The sequence below is a fragment of the Pristis pectinata genome, chromosome 20 (genome assembly GCF_009764475.1).
Source record: "Pristis pectinata isolate sPriPec2 chromosome 20, sPriPec2.1.pri, whole genome shotgun sequence".
NCBI lineage: Eukaryota > Metazoa > Chordata > Chondrichthyes > Rhinopristiformes > Pristidae > Pristis > Pristis pectinata.
In genome coordinates, this window is record NC_067424.1 from 34,262,726 (window position 1) to 34,284,994 (window position 22,269).

General features: G+C 45.1%; 1 protein-coding gene across 1 annotated transcript in view; it reads right to left on the reverse strand.

Moving 5' to 3' along the window:
• Positions 1-21,895, reverse strand: part of slc5a8l (solute carrier family 5 member 8, like) — a 47,771-nt gene extending 25,876 nt beyond the window's left edge. The window contains exons 1-4 of the mRNA XM_052034765.1: positions 21,276-21,895; positions 11,527-11,592; positions 6,383-6,434; positions 3,613-3,680 (exon numbers count right to left, since the gene is read on the reverse strand). Of these exons, the coding sequence (XP_051890725.1) occupies positions 3,613-3,680; positions 6,383-6,434; positions 11,527-11,592; positions 21,276-21,629 (540 nt within the window). The 5' untranslated portion in view covers positions 21,630-21,895. The remainder of the gene's footprint in view (positions 1-3,612; positions 3,681-6,382; positions 6,435-11,526; positions 11,593-21,275) is intronic.
• Between the last annotated feature and the right edge of the window lie 374 nt (positions 21,896-22,269).

Sequence of the window (22,269 nt, forward strand, 5' to 3'; positions counted from 1 at the left end):
TATTGGTCTTATTAAAGGAAGGTTGTTAATATGTTGGAAATGGTTCAAGAGACTAATACCTGGAATGGGTTGGTTGGCTTATGAGGAAAGGTTGGACACGCTGGGTTGGTAACTGCTAGAGATTAGAAGAGAGTGAGAGGAAGCTTGATTGAAATGTGCAAAATCCAGAGGTGCATTGACAGAGTAAATGTGGACAGAATGCTTCCTCTTGTGGGAGAATCTAAAACCAAGGGTCCTCAAGAGATTTCCCATTCAACACTGGGATGGGGAGAATTTTTTTCTCTCTGAAACTCCCTTCCTCAAAGGGTGGTGGATGCAAAACCTTTGAATATCTTTAAGTTACAGGTAGATAGGGATGGAGAGTTTAGGTTACAATCAGATCAGCCATGGTCTTATTGAATGGCAAAGCAGGCTAGAAGGGCTGAGTGGCCTACTCCTACCCTGGTTTGAACGTTTGTATGTACTTGGCCAAGAAGCTAATTGTACGGAGTTAGCAGATCCCTTGCAGAAGGATCAGATTGTGTTGGGATCGGGGACTAATGCTCCCCCTAAAGGTGGAAGTTGGAAGAGCATTGGCTGATTAGGGCATTTTACTGGTTTAGGCATTGAAAAACCCAATGGACCCTTGGTTAAATTAACTTTCTCTTTAAGCTGTTCTGTAAAACTGTTGCTTTTGTCAGTCTTTCTAGCAGATGCAAGGCAACAAACAGCTTTAAAGAGAGAAAAAGAGAAAAATTGCTAAAAGAGAGAAAAAAAACCACAATGAGACTCAGAAATGCCCACAGCATTCATCCTAAGTAATGTCTGTGTGTGTGTGTTGGCATGCACACATCTTTGTAAGTTGCTGATTTATAATCAAATGCAACCATTTTTCAGTGTTTTGGTGGTAATAATGTGATACAATTAGTGAGTTTACTGAGCCTAGTGAGTTTATTGCCTGAACAACACATGCAGGACTGGGCGGCAGAGGGGTGCGGCAGGTGGTGGTGCTGCTGCTTCACAGCTCCAGGAACTCAAGTTTGATCCTGACTTCTGGTGCTGCTCTGAGAGCTGGCATGGGCTCAATGGGCCAAATGGCTTCCTTTGATACCATAAGAGGTTAGAGAATATGAGAAATACGAAAAGGCTTAACGGTTTTCACCCTCACCGCCTCAGATACATCCGAGGCATCTCCTTCTGGGACAAGGTCTCCTCTGTAGATGTTCTGGAGTTTGCCAAGTCTGTCACTGTATATTCATTAGTAAGCCAACAGTGTTTGAGGTGGACTGGCCATATTCATTGGATGGATGACAGTCATATTCCTGAGGATATTCTGTACAGTAGATTGGTTCCCAGGGCACAAGTTGAACTACATGAAAGATGGCATGTTTCACCACAGTCATGTGGGAGACAGCTGCTGGCCAATTGGGACTTCTAGAGGCCGATTGTTCGGAACAGCTTGGGAAGAAGCAAAGTGCTCAGGTGGTTCCATAAGAGGGTCTGGAGAGGCCAACAGAATTCATACCAGCTCAGTTGACCGCCATCAACTGCAGCGGGAGACTGGCATGTGAGATGGGGTCCCTGACACATCCAGATGATGCTAACATGGGGTTGACTGCCAAGGTCAATACAGCAGAAGGCTGCCACACACATCTGGGGAATCATCTGTTAAAATTTAGACTTTATCAACTTGGCTTCAATGACTTGGGTTGCATCATTAATTATGAAAATGGAAAACAAGGCAAAACACAGTTAAGGGATTGTCAAAAAAACAATGCCAATGTTGTCTATGTAATGTAAAATAATAAGTAATGAATAGTTACTGACAGAAGTTAATGGGAAATTGAAATACTTTAATGATTGGGGAAAGAAGACAAAGGAAATTTTATATAATGTAACTGGGACACAGATTCCCAGAGATTGGTAAATTAGTCTATTATTGTCACTTGTACTGAGATACAGTGAAAAACTTGTCTTGCATACCGTTCATACAGATCAATTCATTACAACAGTGCATTCAGGTAGTACAGGGTAAAACAATAACAGAATGAAGTATTACAGTTATGGAGAAAGTGTAGTGCAGGCAGACAATAAGGTGCAAGGTCATAATGAGGTAGATTATCGTACCAGGGAACAATTCAATAGTCTCATAACAGCTGGATAGAAGCTGTCCTTGAGCCTGGTGGGATGTGCATTCAGGCTTTTGTATTTTCTGCCCAATTTGTTGGGGGGGGGGGAAGTGGAAGAACGTCCAGGGTGGGTGGGGTCTTTGTTTATGCTGGCTGCTTTACCAAAGCAGCGAGAAGTACGGGATCATACGGTGCTACATTTTTGTGTGCTATGTGATCCAATTTCTATAAAGTAAATTGGGAAGTCACCACAAAGATTGCAGAGCTTGGGATATTTGTTCTGCAATCTTTCATGTGCCTGATGTGTAATGTATAGACTCAAATATATGCAGTAATATCCAGTGACATGCCACGCACATCTGGATGACACCTATGAGCGGCTGACACAGCGGCTTTTGAATAAGGCAGGTCCTCTTTACATAATTTGAGTATCTAACTCTCCAACAATCACCCACCTACCACCCAGGATTCCAAATGGATCTGATACCCCCCCCCCCCCCCCCAGCCCTGGACAACCTTCACAGCCACTGACCCCAAATCCTGAGAGAAGATTACAACTCCGTTAGAAGTATGTTCAACCAGTAATTGGTTTCAATTTCATAATATACAAGAACAGTGCAATTATTCAATTCCCTGCACACAAATTGACAAGAACCCAGCTCACTATGTCCATAGGACTGAGGCTTTAAAAAGTTCATACCTGCTAAGACCCCTCTTTCCCATCCAGCAGATGACTGTCACTGGGCTCCATGCCATTTAAATCAACCCCATTACCTAACTCCTATTAACCCACCCCAACCAACAGATTCTCTCCAACGCATCCACAATGTACACCCAAACGAGTACATGTCCCACCAGTACACTCCTGACACTTAACCCTGCCAACACTTAACAACCCACCCCTACCAACACACACCACACTAATATATCCAACACACATCTAACAACTCGCTCTCAATAACACACCCCAAAACAAACATCTATCAACATTCCCCCAACACAAAACTCCACCAAGTATGCACATCACACACCCCAATATATCTCCAAAACATATCCACACCAATACACATCTACTGACATCCCTCTAATCAGACCTCCTTCATTATACCTCCACGATTGGATTTCAGCCAGAGTAAACATAGATGCATTTACACAATCACTTCTGTACCAACGTTTCTCCACAAATCCACCTCTGGTACATCCTCACCAACATGGCACTACCAATGTACCCACCCTTTATACAAACACACGCCTCTACTAATACAACGTGCATGTATACCTTTAAATTTACACCAGCGTGCCTGCACTGATCCATCATTATTAACACATTAGTGTCAGAACACACATATCCCTATTTTTTTGTTCCTAAGGACCAATGATACTTGCACAAAAATAGCGAGGTGTGTCAACACGTATCAGCAATACAATGGTTGCCCACCTGCACCACCATGCAAAGAACACACTTGCACCAAACATGCTTAAACCTAACAGGATTTAAACTTACCAAAGTACAGTAAAAGGTGCAGACAAGCCCTGTTGCGACGAGAACTCCCCAGAGATCAAATCCAGTTACTGATAAAAATAAAAGTTATTCCAACTTAGTGCAAGGAATGAATCTATTTTTCTACAGTGATCTTTTCACTTTGTAAAATTAATTATACTAACAGGTTAAAATGACCATAATCCCAGGGGCAAACAGTAAGTTGGAGACAATGAGAGAACCAAAGCCGGTGAAGATAGCAGAAGAATCAGGGAAGCAAAATGAGGGAATCTGAGAAATTTGCAGAGATGGATGGAGACCCACAGGCAAAGAGAAAGAAAGCTGGAGAGATATCCAGGCATGAGGAGCAGAATGAAAGATAAAGGAACACATGGACATGTCAAAAGAGAGGCAGGCTGAACATTAGGGGAGGAGAACAATATAGACCCAGAGCTGAGACACAAATTCTGATGAAAAGCCATCAACCCAAATTATTAACTGTTCCTTCCTTCTCCAGTGCTGCTTGTCCTGTCATTTCTGTTTTTATTTCTGGTTCCAGTGTCCACAACGTTTTTCTTTCGTGAGGATATAAATATAGTGTTTACATCATTAGTTAATGTAGGACGGACAGCATTGTGGGCAGAACTGTCTTAAAATGGGTGCTTGCAGATCTCATCGTTTGATTGAACTGGCATCGATAACAAGGGAAGCAAGGACTGCTGAAATAACCGTACAGCAAGATTTGAGGAATGAAGACAGAACTCTGCAAGGTCATGCACATGTTAATTATTCAAAAGAATAAGCACATTGACACTGGAATTTAACAGTGTTGAAATACACTGGAGATAAAAATTAAACAAGGTGGGAAAAAAATCTCATCATGGCCAAGGGGGAATAAAGAAGGAATGTTGATTCCTTTACTGGAAAGGAACTTTTACCTGCTCCAATATAGATAATTAACATCCATATTGGAGAGGGGAAAGATTCCTTTCTAGTAAAGGTTGAGAATAGTAAGACAACAATTTGCATTTATACAACATATTTAACATAGCAAAACCACTTCATAGGAGCATAACCAAATGAAATATGATAAAGAACCACAGAAGATAACATTTTAGTTCCAGTTACAGGAGTAGGATTTGGGAGATGAGGAATGTACAGCTAATAAACTGATAGCCCATGTGTCAACAAGTAACAAGATGATAGAGTATACCTACAGTTGCCCCACATAAAAACGCAGAAGAATGTGAATGGCTAACTAGGAGGTTTAGCTAACTTTACTGTAGATAGGTTTTGGATTACGATCTGTCATGAGTGCAGTCAGTGTAGTGTGAGGTTGAGCGTTCCAGGTGTTATAAGATGAATGTATTGACATCGTAACAGAAGTAGTTAATCGTGAGTGGTGCTATTGAATCTGTGATGAAGGAGGGGAAGAGTTCTCCAGCAGTGCACACATGTTGTGTACCTGGCTCCGAAACAACCCGAATAACGTGAGTCCTACTTCAGCACACAGTACACACCCGATTATTTGGGGTAACTGACGCTGCTTGTCCTGCCTTCCCATCAGATAGTTACCAGCCAGGCGCTGTCCGGTTGCCCGCTCGCCGTTCACTCCCCGCACTGCTGGCAGCTGGAATCCGGCGACCCCACCCTGAAACTGGGGGCTTCCAGCTGACCAAAGTACCAGCCTCGGACCCCCGGTTAGTGACCCTGATTAATATTGCCCACATAATTGGGTACCAACCCAAAAGACGTAGGAACTTGGGATAAACAGTGAAATAGAGGTTGGCCCTGATTTATTTTAAGTTCAATTTTTCCCGCTTCCTCCCAGCTCAGTGACAGGGAATCCCCGTGACGTCTCTCAGCTCTGTCCTTTATTGGATGACGGGTGGTGTGAGGCCACGCCCCTCTCCGAAAGAGAAACATCTCTAATCGTTTCCATGGCAATCGCTCGTAAAGACAATGAAGAGTGATGTCGTCATCTCAAGTGAGGGCTCGGTCATGTGACCGCCCGCCGACCGCCGAGGGCTGCATGTGGCCGGCTTGGACCTTGTGGCTGTAGGACCTGGCGAGAGGAGCAGTCCGCTGACACGGGAGCGATGGCAGAGAGGGGAGGGAGTGCACGCTGTGGGAATGGAGCCATAGAGTCACAGGGAATCCGCACTGACCATTTACACCAATCCCGTTTTATTCTCCCCATATTCCCAGCAACTCCCCACAGTTTCTACCTGGTCAACTAACCACACGGTCAACTAACCTACCAGCCCGGACATCTTCGGAAACCCATGCAGTCCCAGGAAAACATGCAGCTGCAGAGGGTAGAATTGAACCAGGTCACTGGAGCTGTGAGGCAGTGGCTCTACTATCTGTGGCGCTGTGAGTGGTGGGAGTCAGTATCCCTCATTAAGTTTCTGAGAACATATTTTCCCTCATTTGATGTTACTATAAATTTCTTGTCTCTTTTCCAATTCCCACTTTCCTCACAGGAAGACTACAAGATACAACAGTCTGGAGGCTGTTGATGTTCACGGCAGCAGTGACACTGAGGAGCTGCTGCCAGAGACGAATGATAATGTTCTAACTGCTTGCACCACCTACCTATACTGTCTGAAGGTAGGGGAATATTCTCTTGTTTGTTTGGGTTGGAGGAATATTGCCTTTTTTCCTCAGCCCCTTACAGGGCATTAACTCGAAAGGTGGGAGCAATTGAAAGCAGAGTATGGTGTGGCTTGATTACTTGGTTAATAGATGTGTTTGGAACGCTTACATATTTTAACCATAAATCTGTACTTACTCTGATTCAATGCTAATGCTGGGGCATAAATGACAATGCCAGTGTACAGCACCTGAAACAAGACATCTGGTATCATTAATCAATATTTTCTCCAGTAATTGTATTTGATATTAAATCAGTGGCTTCATCCACTTTATTGAGTTCACAAGGCCTCTGTAGATTGTGACATGGGTTCAATGTGAAGGTAGGAGCTCTGAATGAAACATGAGGAGTTGGTCACAATCCTCCAGTTTTCCCCCCACTTGCTCTTTGGAAGGCAACCACTCTGTTTGCCTCTTTCTCTTGTTACCTTACCCAAGTGCCTGGTTCTTTTGAATGACCATGGGCTATCAAGTGTGAGAGGCAGCTCTGGAACATTCCCTCCTCCATCCCAATCAGAGGAAGAATAAAACTGGGCACTCCACCTGGCATGGAATTCAGACACAGTAAAGCTGTGGAGATGACCTTGCAAAGCCATCCTACAAACACCTGGGCAGTGGTGCCTAATTTGGGAGAGCTGTCCACAGATTAAACAAGCAGCAGCCAGATATAGTCATACATACAGAACCATTACCTGACAGATATCACAATTCCTGGACACACCCTGACCCAGTGGCAGGACAGAGCCATTTAAGATAGTGATGCAATGGTATACAGGTGGGAGACATTAGCCCTGGGAGTTCATAACAGTTTCCAGATGCCTCATGGCATCAGGTCAAACATGGGCAAGGAAACTTCCTCCTAAATACCACCTACCATCCTCCCTCAGTTGATGAGCTTGTCACTTGGAAGAAGCACTGAAGTTATCAAGGGCACACAATGTAGTCGAGCTGATGAGCTTCAATATCATCACCAAGACAGGCTAGGTAGCACCATTGCTGGCCGTGTCCAGAAGGACATAGACTCCAGGCTAGATCTGTGGCAGGTAATGTGAACATACTTGATCTTGTCCGCACAAATCTACCTGTGACAGATGCATCTGACCACAATGGCATTGGTAGATTGACCACTCTACAGTCCTTGTGGGGAGGAAGTCTCATCTCCACACCAAGGACACCCTCCATTGTGTTGTGTGGCACTGGAATCGTGCTTAGTAGGATAACAAACCTGGCAGCTCACAACTGAGCACCTCACGAAGCAGAAATGTGTTTCACCACAACCTCACCTCCTGACGTATTCTGCCATTACTATCAAGTCGGGTGATCCATAGAACAATACAGCACAATACAGGCCCTTCGGCTCGCCATGTTATGCTGCCCTTTAAACCACACCTAAAACTATCTAACCCTCTCCTCCCACATATCCCTCTAACTTAAGTTCCTCCATATGCTTATCTAACAATCTCTTGAAGTTGTCCAATGTATCAGCCTCCACCACCACCCCAGGCAGCGCATTCCATGCACCAACCACTCTCTGGGTGAAAAACCTCCCTCTGACATCTCCCTTGAACTTCCCACCCAATACCTTAAAGCCATGTCCTCTTGTATTGAGCATTGGTGCCCTGGGAAAGAGGCGCTGGCTGTCCACTCTATCTATTCCTCTCAATATCTTGTATACCTCTATCATGTCTCCCCTCCTCCTCCTCCTCTCCAATGAAAACAGCCCTAGCTCCTTTAGTCTCTCCTCATAATCAATACTCTCTAATCCAGGCAGCATCCTGGTAAATCTCCTCTGCACCTTTTCCAATGCCTCCACATCCTTCCTATAATGAGGCGACCAGAACTGGACACAGTACTCTAAGTGTGGCCTAACCAGAGTTTTGTAAAGCTGCATCATCACTTCACGGCTCTTAAACTCGATCCCCCGACTTATGAAAGCTAACATCCCATAAGCTTTCTTAACTACCCTATCCACCTGCGAGGCAACTTTCAGTGATCTGTGGATATGAACCCCCAGATCCCTCTGCTCCTCTACACTGCCCAGAATCCTGCCATTTACCTTGTACTCCGCCTTGGAATTTGTCCTTCCAAAGTGTACTACCTCACACTTCTCCGGATTGAACTCCATCTGCCACTTGTCAGCCCAGCTCTGCATCCTATCAATATCCCTCTGCAAGCTTCGACAACACCACCAATCTTTGTGTCATCTGCAAACTTGCTAACCCACCCTTCCACCCCCTCATCCAAGTCATTAATAAATATCACAAAAAGTAGAGGTCCCAGAACCGATCCTTGTGGGACACCACTAGTCACAGCCCTCCAATCTGAATGCACTCCCTCCACCACAACCCTCTGCTTTCTACAGGCAAGCCAATTTTGAATCCACACGGCCAAGCTTCCCTGGATCCCTTGGCCTCTGACCTTCTGAAGAAGCCTACCATGCGGAACCTTGTCAAACGCCTTACTAAGATCCATGTAGAACACATCAACTACACTACCCTCATCAATCTTCCTGGTCACCTCCTCAAAGAACCCTATCAGGCTTGTGAGGCAAGATCTTCCCTTCACAAAGCCATGCTGGCTGTCCCTAATCAGTCCATGATTCTCTAAATGCTCATAGATCCTATCTCTCAGAATCCTTTCCAACAGCTTACCCACCACAGATGTAAGGCTCACCAGCCTGTAATTCCCTGGACTATCCCTACTACCTTTTTTGAATAAGGGGACAACATTCGCCACCCTCCAATCCTCCGGTACCATCCCCACTGACAACGAGGACTCAAAGATCCTAACCAACAGTTCAGCAATCTCCTCCCTCGCCTCACGAAGCAGCCTGGGGAATATTCCGTCAGGCCCCGGGGACTTATCTGTCCTAATATTTTCTAACAGCTTCAACACATCCTCTCTCTTAATATCTACATACTCTAGAACACTACCCTCACCTACACTGTTCTCAGCATCATCAAGACCCCTCTCCTTGGTGAATACTGAAGAGAAGTATTCATTGAGAACCTCACCCACTTCCACAGCTTCCAGGCACATCCTCCCACCTTTGTCTTTAATCGGACCTACCTTTACCCTAGCCATTCTTCTGCTTTTTACGTACGAGAAAAAAGCCTTGGGATTCTCCTTAACCCTACTTGCCAAAGCCTTTTCATGTCCCCTTCTCGCTCTCCTCAGCCCTTCCTTAAGTTCCTTCCTGTTTCAACCCTGTTTCAGAGTGTGGAGCAGCAGACATACCTAAAGCTGAGGTGTCAGCCTGGTGAAATTGCAAATCAGGGCTACATGCATGCTAAAAGGCAAAAACAGGATGAACAAAGCAACCTCACAACCAACAGATTAAATCAAAGCTCTGCAGTCCACCACATCCAGTCATGAAAGATAGTTGACAATGAAGCAGCTAATGGGCAGAAGGAGGAGGTTCCAAGGACGTCACTGTCCTTAACCAGATGGGGCCCACCATGTGAGTGCTGAAGCATTCACAACCATGTTCAGTCAGTAGTGGTAAATACATGATCAGCCTTGGCTTCTTCCTGAGATCTCCACCATCACAAAAGGAGGACTTAAGCCAACTCAATTCACCCAACGTGTTATCAGGAAATTGCAGAGGGTTCCGGACACAGCAAAGGCTGTGAGATCAGACAACATCCTAGCTGTATTACTGGAGACCTATGGTGCAGAACTAGCCATGCCTCTATCCAAGTGTTTCCAGTACACTTACAATACTGGCATTTACCAACCATGTGGTAAGTTGCCCAGGTACATCCTGTTCACAAAAAGCAGGACAAATCCAGTGCCCTGGTGAAACTAAAATCATTGAGTATTGAGGGAAAAACACCCCAATGGTTGGAGTCATAACCATGCAGAAAGGAAGATGGTTGTGGTTGTTGGTCAAATCATTCCCAGCCTCAGGACCTCACTGCAGTGTCTGCCTCAGGGTAGTGTCCAAGGCTCAACCACTTTCTGCTGCTTCATCAATGATCTTCCTTCCATGAAAAGAAGTGGGGATGTTGCACAATGTTCAATGCTATTCACATCTCAGCATATGGAGCAGCCTATCCCTGTATGAAATAAAATCTAGACAACACTCAGCATGGGCTGTGAAGTGGCAAGTATCATTCATGCTCCTAATGTGGTAGGCAAAGATCATCTTATCAAGAGAAAGTCTAACTACCTACCCCTGATATTTAGTGGGCGAGTCGCTCACTATCAACCTCCTGACCAGAGCCTCAATGAGAGGGGATCTTATAGAAACATATCAAATTATGAAAGGGATAGATAAGATAGAGGCAGGAAGATGGTTTCCACTGGTAGGTGAGGCTAGAACTAGACTAGCCTTAAGATCCAGGCGAATAGATTTAGGACTGCCTTTCCCAGAGAGTAGTGCATCTGTGGAATTCTCTGCCCAGGGAAGCAGTAGAGGCTACCTCATTAAGTATATTTAAGACACAGATAGATTTTCTGCATAATAGGGGAATTAAGGGTTCTGAGCAAAAGGCAGGTAGGTGGATCTGAGTCCACGGCCAGATCAGCCATGATCTTATTGAATGGTGGAGCAGGCTCGATGGGCCAGATGGCCTCCTCCTGCTCCTATTTCCTACGCTCTTATGTTCTCAACAGAACTAGCCACATACATTCCATGACTACAAGAGCAGGTCAGAAGCCGGGTATCCTGTGCTGAGTGACTCACCTCCTGACACCCCAAGGCCTTTGCACCATGTACAAGACGCAAGTCAGAAGTGTGGTGGAATACCCTCCACTTGCCCGGGTAAGTTCAGTACCAACAATTGTCAAGAAGCTCCACACTATCCAGAACAAAACAGTCCACTTGAATGGTTCTCCATCAACCAGCCTTTGTCTGTCTCCTCCGCTAATGATGCACAGTGTCTGCAGTGTGCTCCATCTGCAAAATACACTCCAGTTTTCAACAGTACCTCCTACGCCTACTCCCTCTGCCATCAAAAAGGACAAGAATAGCTGGTGCTTGGAAACACCACTGCCTACAGGTCCTCTTCCAAATTGCGCACCATCCTGGCTTGGAAAAATATCCAAGGTCCTTTTTGCTCGCTGGTTGAAACTTGGATTTGCTCCGCACTCCAACGCCACTTCACTAGGAAGTCTGCAGCTGTTCAAGGAGACAGCTCACCACCACCTTCTCAAAGGATATAATGCTGGTTTTCACAACATTGCCTTGATCCCAAAAAGTAAACAAAAAATAATTAGAAATGTCGTGCCTTGGAAGTATATGGACTAGACTATAATGGGAGGGTCAGACATGGTACTCACTGTTAGAATGATGTAGAGAAAGGTCCCAATGTACCGAGCTGTCTTGTTGTATCTCATCCCTAAATACTGGGGATAAAAAAAGCATTTAGTGAGCCACATTTGATTGACACAAAAATAGATCTCTTTATTAGTCACATGTATACACAGTGAAATAAATACACCTTTTGCGTAGAGTGTTCTGGGGGCAGCCCGCAAGTGTCGCCACGCTTCCGGCACCAACATAGCATTGCCCACAACTTCCTAACCCATACGTCTTTGAAATGTGGGAGGAAACCAGAGCACCCAGAGGAAACCCACGCAGGCTTGTGCATTGCAACATGTGATTAACCTGCACTCCTTGAATGTCAGGCCAATGTCTTGCTGTTGGCCAGTTTGCACGGTTGGCTCATTGTGCGATGGCAGTGTTTATGTGACGCTAATCATGCTCAGCAGGCTACAGACCAAGTGCTGGTAAATGGGATCAGTATCGATACATACTTGATGGTCGGCACAGACATGATGGGCCAAAGGGCATATCAAGCAGGTTAAAGGGCAGGTGCAGTGTGGGTAAGTGGTTACATGAGACATTCTACAATAGAGCCATGACCTTACCTTCTCCATCTCTAAAATCTGCTTCAGACAGAACTTGGAGAGGAAAATGCTCCTCCAATTCTGGCCTCTTGATTTTAATTGCTTCACCACTAACAGCTCTGCTTCCTGCTTTACATTTATCTCTTTGACAAAGCTTGTGGCCACCTGTCCTCATTTTTTTCTCCCGTCACCATAGAACCATAGAAAAATACGGCAAAATACAGGCCCTTCAGCCCACCATGTTGTGCCGCTCTTCAAACCGCACCAATGACTATCTAACCCCTTCCTCCCACATATCCCTCTGTTAAATTCCTCCATATGCTTATCTAACAATCTCTTGAAGTTGTCCAATGTATCAGCCTCCACCACCACCCCAGGCAGCGCATTCCATGCACCAACCACTCTCTGGGTGAAAACCGTCCCTCTGACATCACCCTTGAACTTCCCACCCAATACCTTAAAGCCATGTCCTCTTGTTTTGAACATTGGCGCCCTGGGAAAGAGGCGCTGGCTGTCCACTCTATCTATTCCTCTCAATATCTTGTATACCTCTATCATGTCTCCCCTCATCCTCCTCCTCTCCAATGAGAACAGCCCTAGCTCCTTTAGTCTCTCCTCATAATCCATACTCTCTAATCCAGGCAGCATCCTGGTAAATCTCCTCTGCACCCTTTCCAACGCCTCCACATCCTTCCTATAATGAGGCGACCAGAACTGGACACAGTACTGCAAGTGTGGTCTAACCAGAGTTTCGTAAAGCTGCATCATCAACTTTGACGTGACACGTCACATGACATCAACTTTGGAATGACTGACCTTCTGTGAAGGGAGGCTTTTAACCACGTGGCATATGGAAGGAGCTGGAACAGCCAGGGGAAACTCGCGCAGTCACAGGGAGAGTATGCAAGCTCCACACAGACAGCATCCAAGGTCAGGATCGAACCCGTGTCTCTGGAGGTGTGAGATGGCAGTGCTAGCTGCTGCACCATTGTGCCACCCTTGAACAAGTGGTGAGTGAGCTAGCTTCTGGAGTAGCTACTCCTATAGTGCTATTGGGTAGATTGTTCCATGAATTGGATACAGCAGTGAGGAAGCAACAGAGAAGTACTTCCAAGTCAGCATGGTGCTCGACTTGAAGAGATCGAAAGGTATTGGTGTTCAGAGGGATCAGGATGTCCTTGTACACAAATCACTAACAATTGACATGCAGTTGCAGCAAGCAATCAGGAAGGCAGATTGTATGTCAGCCTTTATTGCAAGGGGGTTTGAGTGCATGAGTGGAGACATGGTGCTGCAATTATCTATGGCCCCATCAAGACCTCACCCTGAATATTGTGTAAATCCTTAAAAAAAAACTGCAGATGCTGGAAATCTGAAATAAAAACAGAAAATGGTGAAAACACTTAGCAGATCAGGAAGCATCTGTGGACAGAGCTAATATTTCAGGTCTGAGACCCTTCATCAGAACTGAAGATTGTGTATGTGTCTGGTCTCCCTACCTAGGGGAGGATATACTTGCGATAGAGGGAGTGCATCAGAGTCTCACCAGATTCCTGGGATGGTTAGTCTGTCCTCTGAGGGGAGATGAAGCAGAATGGGCCAACGTTCTTTGGAGTTCAGTGGGAAAAGAGGCAGAAGTTCATGCAGCACAGAAACAGGCCATTCGGCCCACGGCATCCATGCTGACCAGTGTGCATCCATCCATATTAATCCCAGCACTTGGTCCAAGCCTTGCATGCCCAGTGATTCAAGTGCTTGTCTGGACATTTCATAAATGCTGTCAGGGACTCTGCTTCCATCACTCTCCCCGGCAGTGTGTTCCAGGTACTCACCACTCCCTGGGTGAGAAAGGTCCCCCTCAGATCCCTTCTAAACCTCTTACCTCTTTCCCTAAATCTACGTCCGCTGGTTTTATCTACCTCTGATATGGGGAAAGATTTCCTGCAGTCGATCCTATCTATATCTCAATTTTATACACCTCAATCGTGTCCCCTCTTAACTTCCTCTGCTCCAGGGAAAACAGACCCAGCATCTCCAGTCTCTCCTCATAACTGAAACGCTCCATCCCAGGCATCATCCTGGTGAATGTCCTCTGTACCCTCTCCAGCGCTATCACACCGTTCCTATAGTGTGGTGACTGGAACTGCACACAGTAGTCCAGGTGAGGTTTGACCAATGTTTTATGAAGTTTGAGCACGATCTCCTACTCTTGTATTCAATGTCCTAACTAATAAAAGCCAGTGATCTCATTGAAAGAAAATCATTGTGATTGAGATTGACAGGATGGATTCAGAGAAAACATTTCCCTGGCGACAGTAGCTAGAATCAGGGATCACAGTCTCAAGATAAGAGGTCAATCATTCAGGACTGCAAGAGGAAATTTCTTCAACCAGAGTGTACTTAATCTTGGAAATTCTCTAGGGCTGTGGAGACTCGGTTGCTGAATATATTCAAGGTAGGGATGAATAGATGTTTGGATAAAATAAGATTTATTAGTCACATGTACATTGAAATAAGATAAGATTTCTTTATTAGTTTATATGTACAATTGAAACATATAAGGGAAATAGAGGGTATGTGGTTAGTGCAGGAATGTGACACCGTGACCTTATTAAATACTGGACCACGTACGAGGGGTTGAATAGCCTACTCCTGTTTCTTTTTCCTATATTAGGGGCGACCTTATAGAAGTGTTTAAAATTATGAGGGGCATAGATAAAGTGGACGGTAACAGACTTTTCCCCAGGGCAGGAGAGTCCAAGACAAGGGCGCATAGGTTTAGGATGAGAGGGGAAAGATTTAAAAGGGACCTGAGGGACAACTTTTTCATGCAGAGGGTGTGAGTATATGGAATGAGCTGCCAGAGGAAGTGGGTGAGGCAGGTACAATAGTATCATTTAAGAAGCACTTGGATAGGTACATGGAGGGGGAGGGCTTGGATACGGGCCGAATGCAGGAAATTGGGACTAGCTGGGTGGGCACCGTGGTCGGCATGAACTGGTTGGGCCGAAGGGCCTGTATCCGTGCTGTATTGCTCTATAACTCTATGTTCCGATTAACATATAGATGTGATTCCTGTCCATAAGCATGTGGAAAGTGCACAAAAAAGCAATTAATCCGGGGCATATTTCATTGGTGATCATTTTCAGGTGAAATTCAGTATTGGGAAATCGAGCTTGGCACTTTGCTGCACTATTTATGTTAGCAATCTGACGTGTCTCTGGTATCAGATGAGCACGTAATTATTTCACTATTGTGCAATGCACTTTCTTCTTGGAATAACCTGGAGCTCTAGGTTACAGACAATGAGTGTCATTAAACTGTACCACTCAGAGTACATTGCATTACTTGGCAGCAATTTATATCAATCTAAAGAGACATTTTGCTGACATCAGGAGATCAGGCTGAAGCTTCAGAACTGTGCATGGGCTGTTTACACAGTACACAGGGCATTCTTAAACTACAGGGGATATTTCCTCCAGCATTCATCTGCTGAGATATTCATTCAATGAGTGACTCAGTGATGGCTGCACTGGCAGTGCTCTGTAGTTGAGGTGTTGGCATGGCAATGACCAGCCATGCAGGCTGGGTGAGGAACTTTTTGGTAAGAGGCAAAGACTTCTCATGTGCAAAGAACCTACTCCCACAGAGTCTTCAGTGACATTTTGATCTATTGGCAGGCTTGTCATCACTGAGGTTGGTGCCATTCTGCATGAAGACCTTTGGCCACGCTCTTGTGCCTGATCTGCTCCCTCTGTGGTGGACGTGGTCATGTTGACTCTCAACTTCCTCATTACAGGATCTTTCTGCGATCCGGCAGAAGGTCTTTCTGCCTTGCTTCTCAATTTGCTGCTCACCCCAGCATCAGAGGTTGCCCCAGCACTACATTCCCAGAGGGGTGAATTCATCGACTTCACCCCCTGATTACATCTCGGGCACTGGGCTGGCGTCCCACGTGAGCAAGGCAGCCGTTGTCTGCACCGTGCCCGTAAGGGCTCTCGTTAATACACCAGTACCCTTTCAGCAACCTAAGTGGTTTCCACTACCCTCCATCTTAAAAGAAAAGTGGTTGTCAATCATCAGAAGAATTTCAATGTGACACGTGACACCTTCATCCTGAGGGAGTTCTCACTGCCAGACTTAACCGCTAACCAGGAGATGGATCCTGGAGGTAAGGATCCAGAGCAAAAGACGGAGGAACTCCCCGTCTATGGAAGGAAATGGACAGTCTATGTTTTGGGTCGAAAGACCTTCATCTGGACTGAAAGATAGAGGGGAGATGGCCAGTGTAAAGAGATGAGTGGGAGGGATGAGGCAAGAGCTGCAAGTGATAGGTAGATAAAGGTGAGGAGGGGTGATTGACAGATGGAGCCAGGTGAGGGGATATAGGTGGAGAAGGGTGAAGAATGAAACCAGATAGGGGAGGAAGGGTGGGCTGGGGCCGAGGTTCTGCTGCTTCATGCGATGTGCCTGCTTGTGGAGCACTTGTGACCAAGGGACTTGCACAAGGATATGTACACAATGTGTCTCAAAGACTCTCAGAGAGACTCGTTTCATTTGGAGCCATTGTCCCCAGTGCAGACAGATCTTCACACAACCTTGGTCGCCAATATTCAGCTGAGGGAGCCCAGGTGAAAAAAACGTTCACACCTCACGTTCTCCTTCACAGAACCATCATCACTGACCCCACCACATTAGTGACTGAATCTCTGGATCCAGGGATTCAGTCACTGATGAAATTGCTCACTACAATTGCCATCATGTGAGGATAGGAGAATTTCTTCATTGCTAGAATGAGTGGGGGTGCTAACAGCTGGAGCAACCCTCCTGCCAGACTCTTTCAACTTTCTCTTGCTGGAGATGCCAGAACCAGAGGAAAGAACCGAGAAACAGAGCCTGGTTATTTAGGAGTGAAATCAGAAGCCACTTCATAAGTTACGGAGATTTGGAACTCTGCAGGGTATTTGAGACAATGCTATCATCGCAGTGACTCACCAATAGTCATAGAGTCATAGAGCAATACAGCACGGATACAGGCCCTTCGGCCCAACCAGTTCATGCCAACCATGGTGCCCACCCAGCTAGTCCCAATTTCCTGCATTTGGCCGTATCCAAGCCCTGCCCCCTCCATGTACCTATCCAAGTGCTTCTTAAATGATACTATTGTACCTGCGTCACCCACTTCCTCTGGCAGCTCGTTCCATATACTCACACCCTCTGCATGAAAAAGTTGTCCCTCAGGTCCCTTTTAAATCTTTCCCCTCTCATCCTAAACCCATGCGCCCATAGTCTAGAACTCTGCAGGGTATTGAGACAATGTTATTGCAGCATTCAACCATTCACTAATAATCTACTCACTGATACTTGGGTTGGGTTAAATTGGGGATATTCAGCTCCAGACTGCAAAAAAAAAAACCTTGGAAAAAAGGCATGTTGGTTTAGAGTGACTGTGTTTGATATAAGGACAGCATTCACTTGATTGTGGCACCATGAAACTGTGGTAAAATAGTCATCACTGGGAAGCAGAGGAGAATCTCTTCAGGGTTTGGAGTCATAGGGGAAGATAGTGTGTTGCTGGAGACAAATGAGTTCAGCTCCAGAACATTTTTGCAGGAATTTTTCAAGTCTGTATCCTCAGTCTGGGGTTTAGGAGGTGTGTTGAAGGAGACTGGTGGTGAGTTGCTAAACTGCATCTAGATGATAGCCCTGCTGCTACAATGTACTAGTGATGGAGAGAGGGAATATTTAGGGTGTTGGATAGGATGTTTTGTCCTAAGTGATGACAAATTTTGTGAGTGTTATGGTCCAGGACAAGTGGAAAATATTCCATCACTGGTAGACTAGTAGATGGTAGAATGGCTTTAGGATCTCAGGAGGTAAGTCACTCCTCAACCATCCTCCGACCCACTTTTGTAGCCACAGTTCATATGTACGTGGTCCAGTTAAATTGCTGGTTAGTAGGGACCTTCAGGATGCAGATGGTGAGGAATTCAGTGAAGGTAATGGCATTGATGCCAAAGGGTGATGATTAGACTGACACTTGTCGGAAATGGTCTTTGTCCTCAGACTTTGTTCAGTTCCTTATCAATAATCTTCCTTGTACCATAAAATCAGAACAAGGGGATGATCACGTGGTGCTTACGTCTATTCACTGCACTAGAGATAATGATGGACATTCAGCAAGACTAGAACAACATTTAGACCCGGGCTTCTTAGTGGAAAAACACACAACTTCTACCCATTAGAAGCACATTGGTATCAGGGGTGTAGCCTCTCCAGCACTTGCAAATTCCCCTTCATCTCAGAACCATTCTGACTTGGAAACGTATAAGAACACAAGAAATATGAGCAGGAGTTTGACATTCAACACCTTGAGTTTTCTCTGCCATTGAACAACATCTTCCACCTCAGCACTGTTTTCCTTCCCTATTGGTATTGGTTTATTATTGTCACGTACCGAGGTACAGTGAAAAACTTGTCTTACAAACCAATCGTACAGGTCAATTCATTACACAGTGCAGTTACATTGAGTTAGTACAGAGTGCATTGATGTAGTACAGGTAAAAATAGTAACAGTACAGAGTAAAGTGTCACAGCTACAGAGAAAGTGCAGTGCAATAAGGTGCAAGGTCACAACAAGGTAGATCGTGAGGTCATAGTCCATCTCATTGTATAAGGGAACTGTTCAATAGTCTTATCACAGTGGGGTAGAAGCTGTCCTTAAGTCTGGTGGTACGTGCCCTCTGGCTCCTGTATCTTCTACCCGATGGAAGAGGAGAGAAGAGAGAATGTCCCGGGTGGGTGGGGTCTTTGATTATGCTGGCTGCTTCACCAAGACAGCGAGAGGTAAAGACAGAGTCCAAGGAGGGGAGGCTGGTGTCTGTGATGCGCTGGGCTGTGTCCACAACTCTCTGCAGTTTCTTGCGGTCCTGGGCAGAGCAGTTGCTGTACCAAGCCGTGATACATCTAGATAGGATGCTTTCTATGGTGCATCAGTAAAAGTTGGTGAGAGTCAAAGGGGACAAACCAAATTTCTTTAGCCTCCTGAGGAAGTAGAGGCACTGGTGAGCTTTCTAGGCTGTGGCATCTACGTGATTTGACCTGGACAGGCTGTTGGTGATGTTCACTCCCAGGAACTTGAAGCTCTCAACCCTCTTGACCTCAGCACCACTAATGTAGACAGGTACATGTACACCGCCCCCTTTCCCCATATCCCTTGGTTTCCTTAATACCCAGAAACCCATCAATTTCTGTTTTGAATGACGGAGACTCCACAGCCTGTCAGCATAGGAATTCCATGGATTCACCATCCTCCAAGTAAAGGAATTTCTTGTCATTTCAGCTTCCCCCTCATTTTGAGATAATGACTCCAATTTCTGGACATCAGCCAGGGGAATCATCCTCCCATGCCTATCTTGTCGAGCAATCTAAGAACTTTGTACTTTTCAACTACTTACATCCAATTAGAACCTACATTGACTCCTTCCCGACTGGAATCAATTGGTTTAACAAAGTTGTCATGTACCAAAAACAGGGCTCACTGTAAAAGGTTTTACGTTATGTTGCTTGAAGTATAAGTGAGTTTTAATTACATAAATACTGCTTAAGTATCCAGGTTTAAAAATACTAATTTTAGTTAACCCCTCAGTCTTCTAAGTTCTAGATTAGTCTACTCAATCATTCTTCGCCACCTCAGGAACCAGTCTGGTAAATCTTTGCTGCACTCTCTCCGTAGCATGTAAATCGTTTTTTGGTGAGGAGAGCAAAACTGTATACAATAGTCCAGGTGCAGTGTCAACAAGGCCCTATATAATTTCAAAAAGACACACATAGTCTTGTATAGTATCACTATTTCGTAATCATCACTGGGTCAGAATCCTTACCTAACAACAATGTGGGACCATCTTTAACTCAAGTCCCAGCACCACAACCTCAAAGGCAGGAGGAATGGGGATTCATCACTGACCTTGCTAGTCACATTATCTTGGTTTATTCATCCAAAAAAAACCAGAAATTGCTTTTCCTACATCTTCACTATCAACTTAGAACAGTACAGCACAGAACATGCCCTTTGGCCCACAATGTTGTGCTGACATAGCTAATCCCTTCTACCTGCAGAAATCCCAAATTCCTCCATATTACTCTCATTCATGTGCCCATCCAAGCCCCTCTAAAAAGCCCCCAAAGAATTTGCCTCCACCACCCTATCAGGCAACTCATTCCAGGCATCCGCCACTCTGAGTAAAAAAAAGTGCCCCTGACGTCAGTTCTGAACCTACCCCCTCTCACCTTAAATGCATGCCCTCTGGTATTGGATGGCTCAATAATGGGAAAAAGATATTGCTTGTCCACCCTATCTATGCCCGTCATGACTTCTTTAATGATTTGATCTTGCATGCATTTGCAACTTGGTTGCTTTGTCTTCTACGTTGCAACAGTAACAGCAGAAGTGGCACGACAGTGCCACAGTCAGTGCTTCTGTTTCAGAACTCCAGGGCCCTGGGTTTGATCCTGACATTGGGTGCTGTCTACATTGAGTTTGCATGTTCTCCCTGTGACTGCATGGGTTTCCCTGGTGCTCCAGTCTCCTGCCACGACCCAAAGATGTGCTGCTCGGTCTAATTGGCTCTGTAATGTACCCGTTAGCTTAGGTAAATGGGAAACGAATCAGAGGAGAGTTGATCGGCATCTGAGAGAGAATAAGTAAAAGACAATGGAACAGATGAGATTGCTGTTTTGGAGGCTAGCATTGATAGGAAGGGCCAAAGGACCTCTGTGTCATAATAAGTTATAACAATGACTATATGGGAAAAGACTTTCATATGGCATGTGCTAAGATACTGACAGGTGTGATATAAAAAACAACTTTAAAAATGTTGGAGTGGAGGAGAAAAGTTTTTGCAGAAATTTGCAGAACCAGGGAGTGGTGAGACCAGAGAGGAATCTGAAATCAAGGGTGTGAATTTTGAAACAGAGCAACTCAGCAAGAATAGCAGTGACGCATAAACAAAGCAGGCTTTGTGTGATTTAGGATACAGGCAACAAAGTCTTGGATGAGTTCAAGATTAAAGACAGTTCCAGGAGGTATAATAACTAGGAGAGCACTGAAATAATCGAAGTTAGAGGTAACAAAGGTTTGGATAGGAGTTTCAAGAGCCTGAATTTTTTGGAGGACCTACCTCATAGGTGCTGGTGATGTTGAGTCTGTAAAAGATGGGCAGGAAGATTTCAGCGCTGACGATGGCGACTATTGAGTAGCTGATGCAGAAGATCAAGAAGATGGCCCCATAGCGATAAACCTCTGCCGGTGTCCCAATCACCGTAACTGCCGACATGAAGCTGGCAGTAAGTGACATGGCAACGGGCACTGCCCTCATCTGCCTGCCTCCCAGCAAGAACTGGCTGTTGGACTGCTGGGCTCTGGCCTTAACTGCATGATAGACTCCGATGAACACAGACACGAGCAGCATGACAATAAACACCACATAGTCCCACACACTGAACTGAGCCACAGGCTGGCCGGAGATGGACATTTCCAAGCAGGAGCAAAGTGAGAGGTCGTAAAAGCAAAAGGTGTTTAAAATTAAATTTAAAATGAACTCCCCAAAGTTAAAAGGCAGTTTCTACCTCTGACAAATTTTAAGAAAGAGAAAAGGATCAAATAAATCCCAAAAAGGAATTTGATGAAAAGTTTAATTTGATGAAGGAAAAAGGACTTTGTAACAGGTAAAATTGATAAAGAACTGGAACGAGCTTGAAGGAAAGAGACAGAGAGAGAGACACAGCTCATTACACACGATGAATACCAACTGCACTGCTCCAAGTGAACCTTTGTACTGCACCTGAAGGATTGGTCACCTCACTTCCTTTTGGATCTGTTCACAATAACACCATTGTATTAGCATTGATTCATAGCTTGTGTTATTTTCTAAACTCTTGACTTGAGAAAGTAACTAACCCTTGCTAATTGTAATTATTAAGGTGGCAGTGTCTAATTCACAGCTGCTTATTCCATGTAAATATTTAAGGAAGCTGTTCAAGAACCACAACAAAAGATTGGGGGTATTTCCTTATTGCCTAACCCATGTGAATGCACTTCTTTGTAATCATCCACTGATACTTGCGTTTCACATGATAGATTTCTGAGATTATTTCTCCAGCCAGCATCATCTA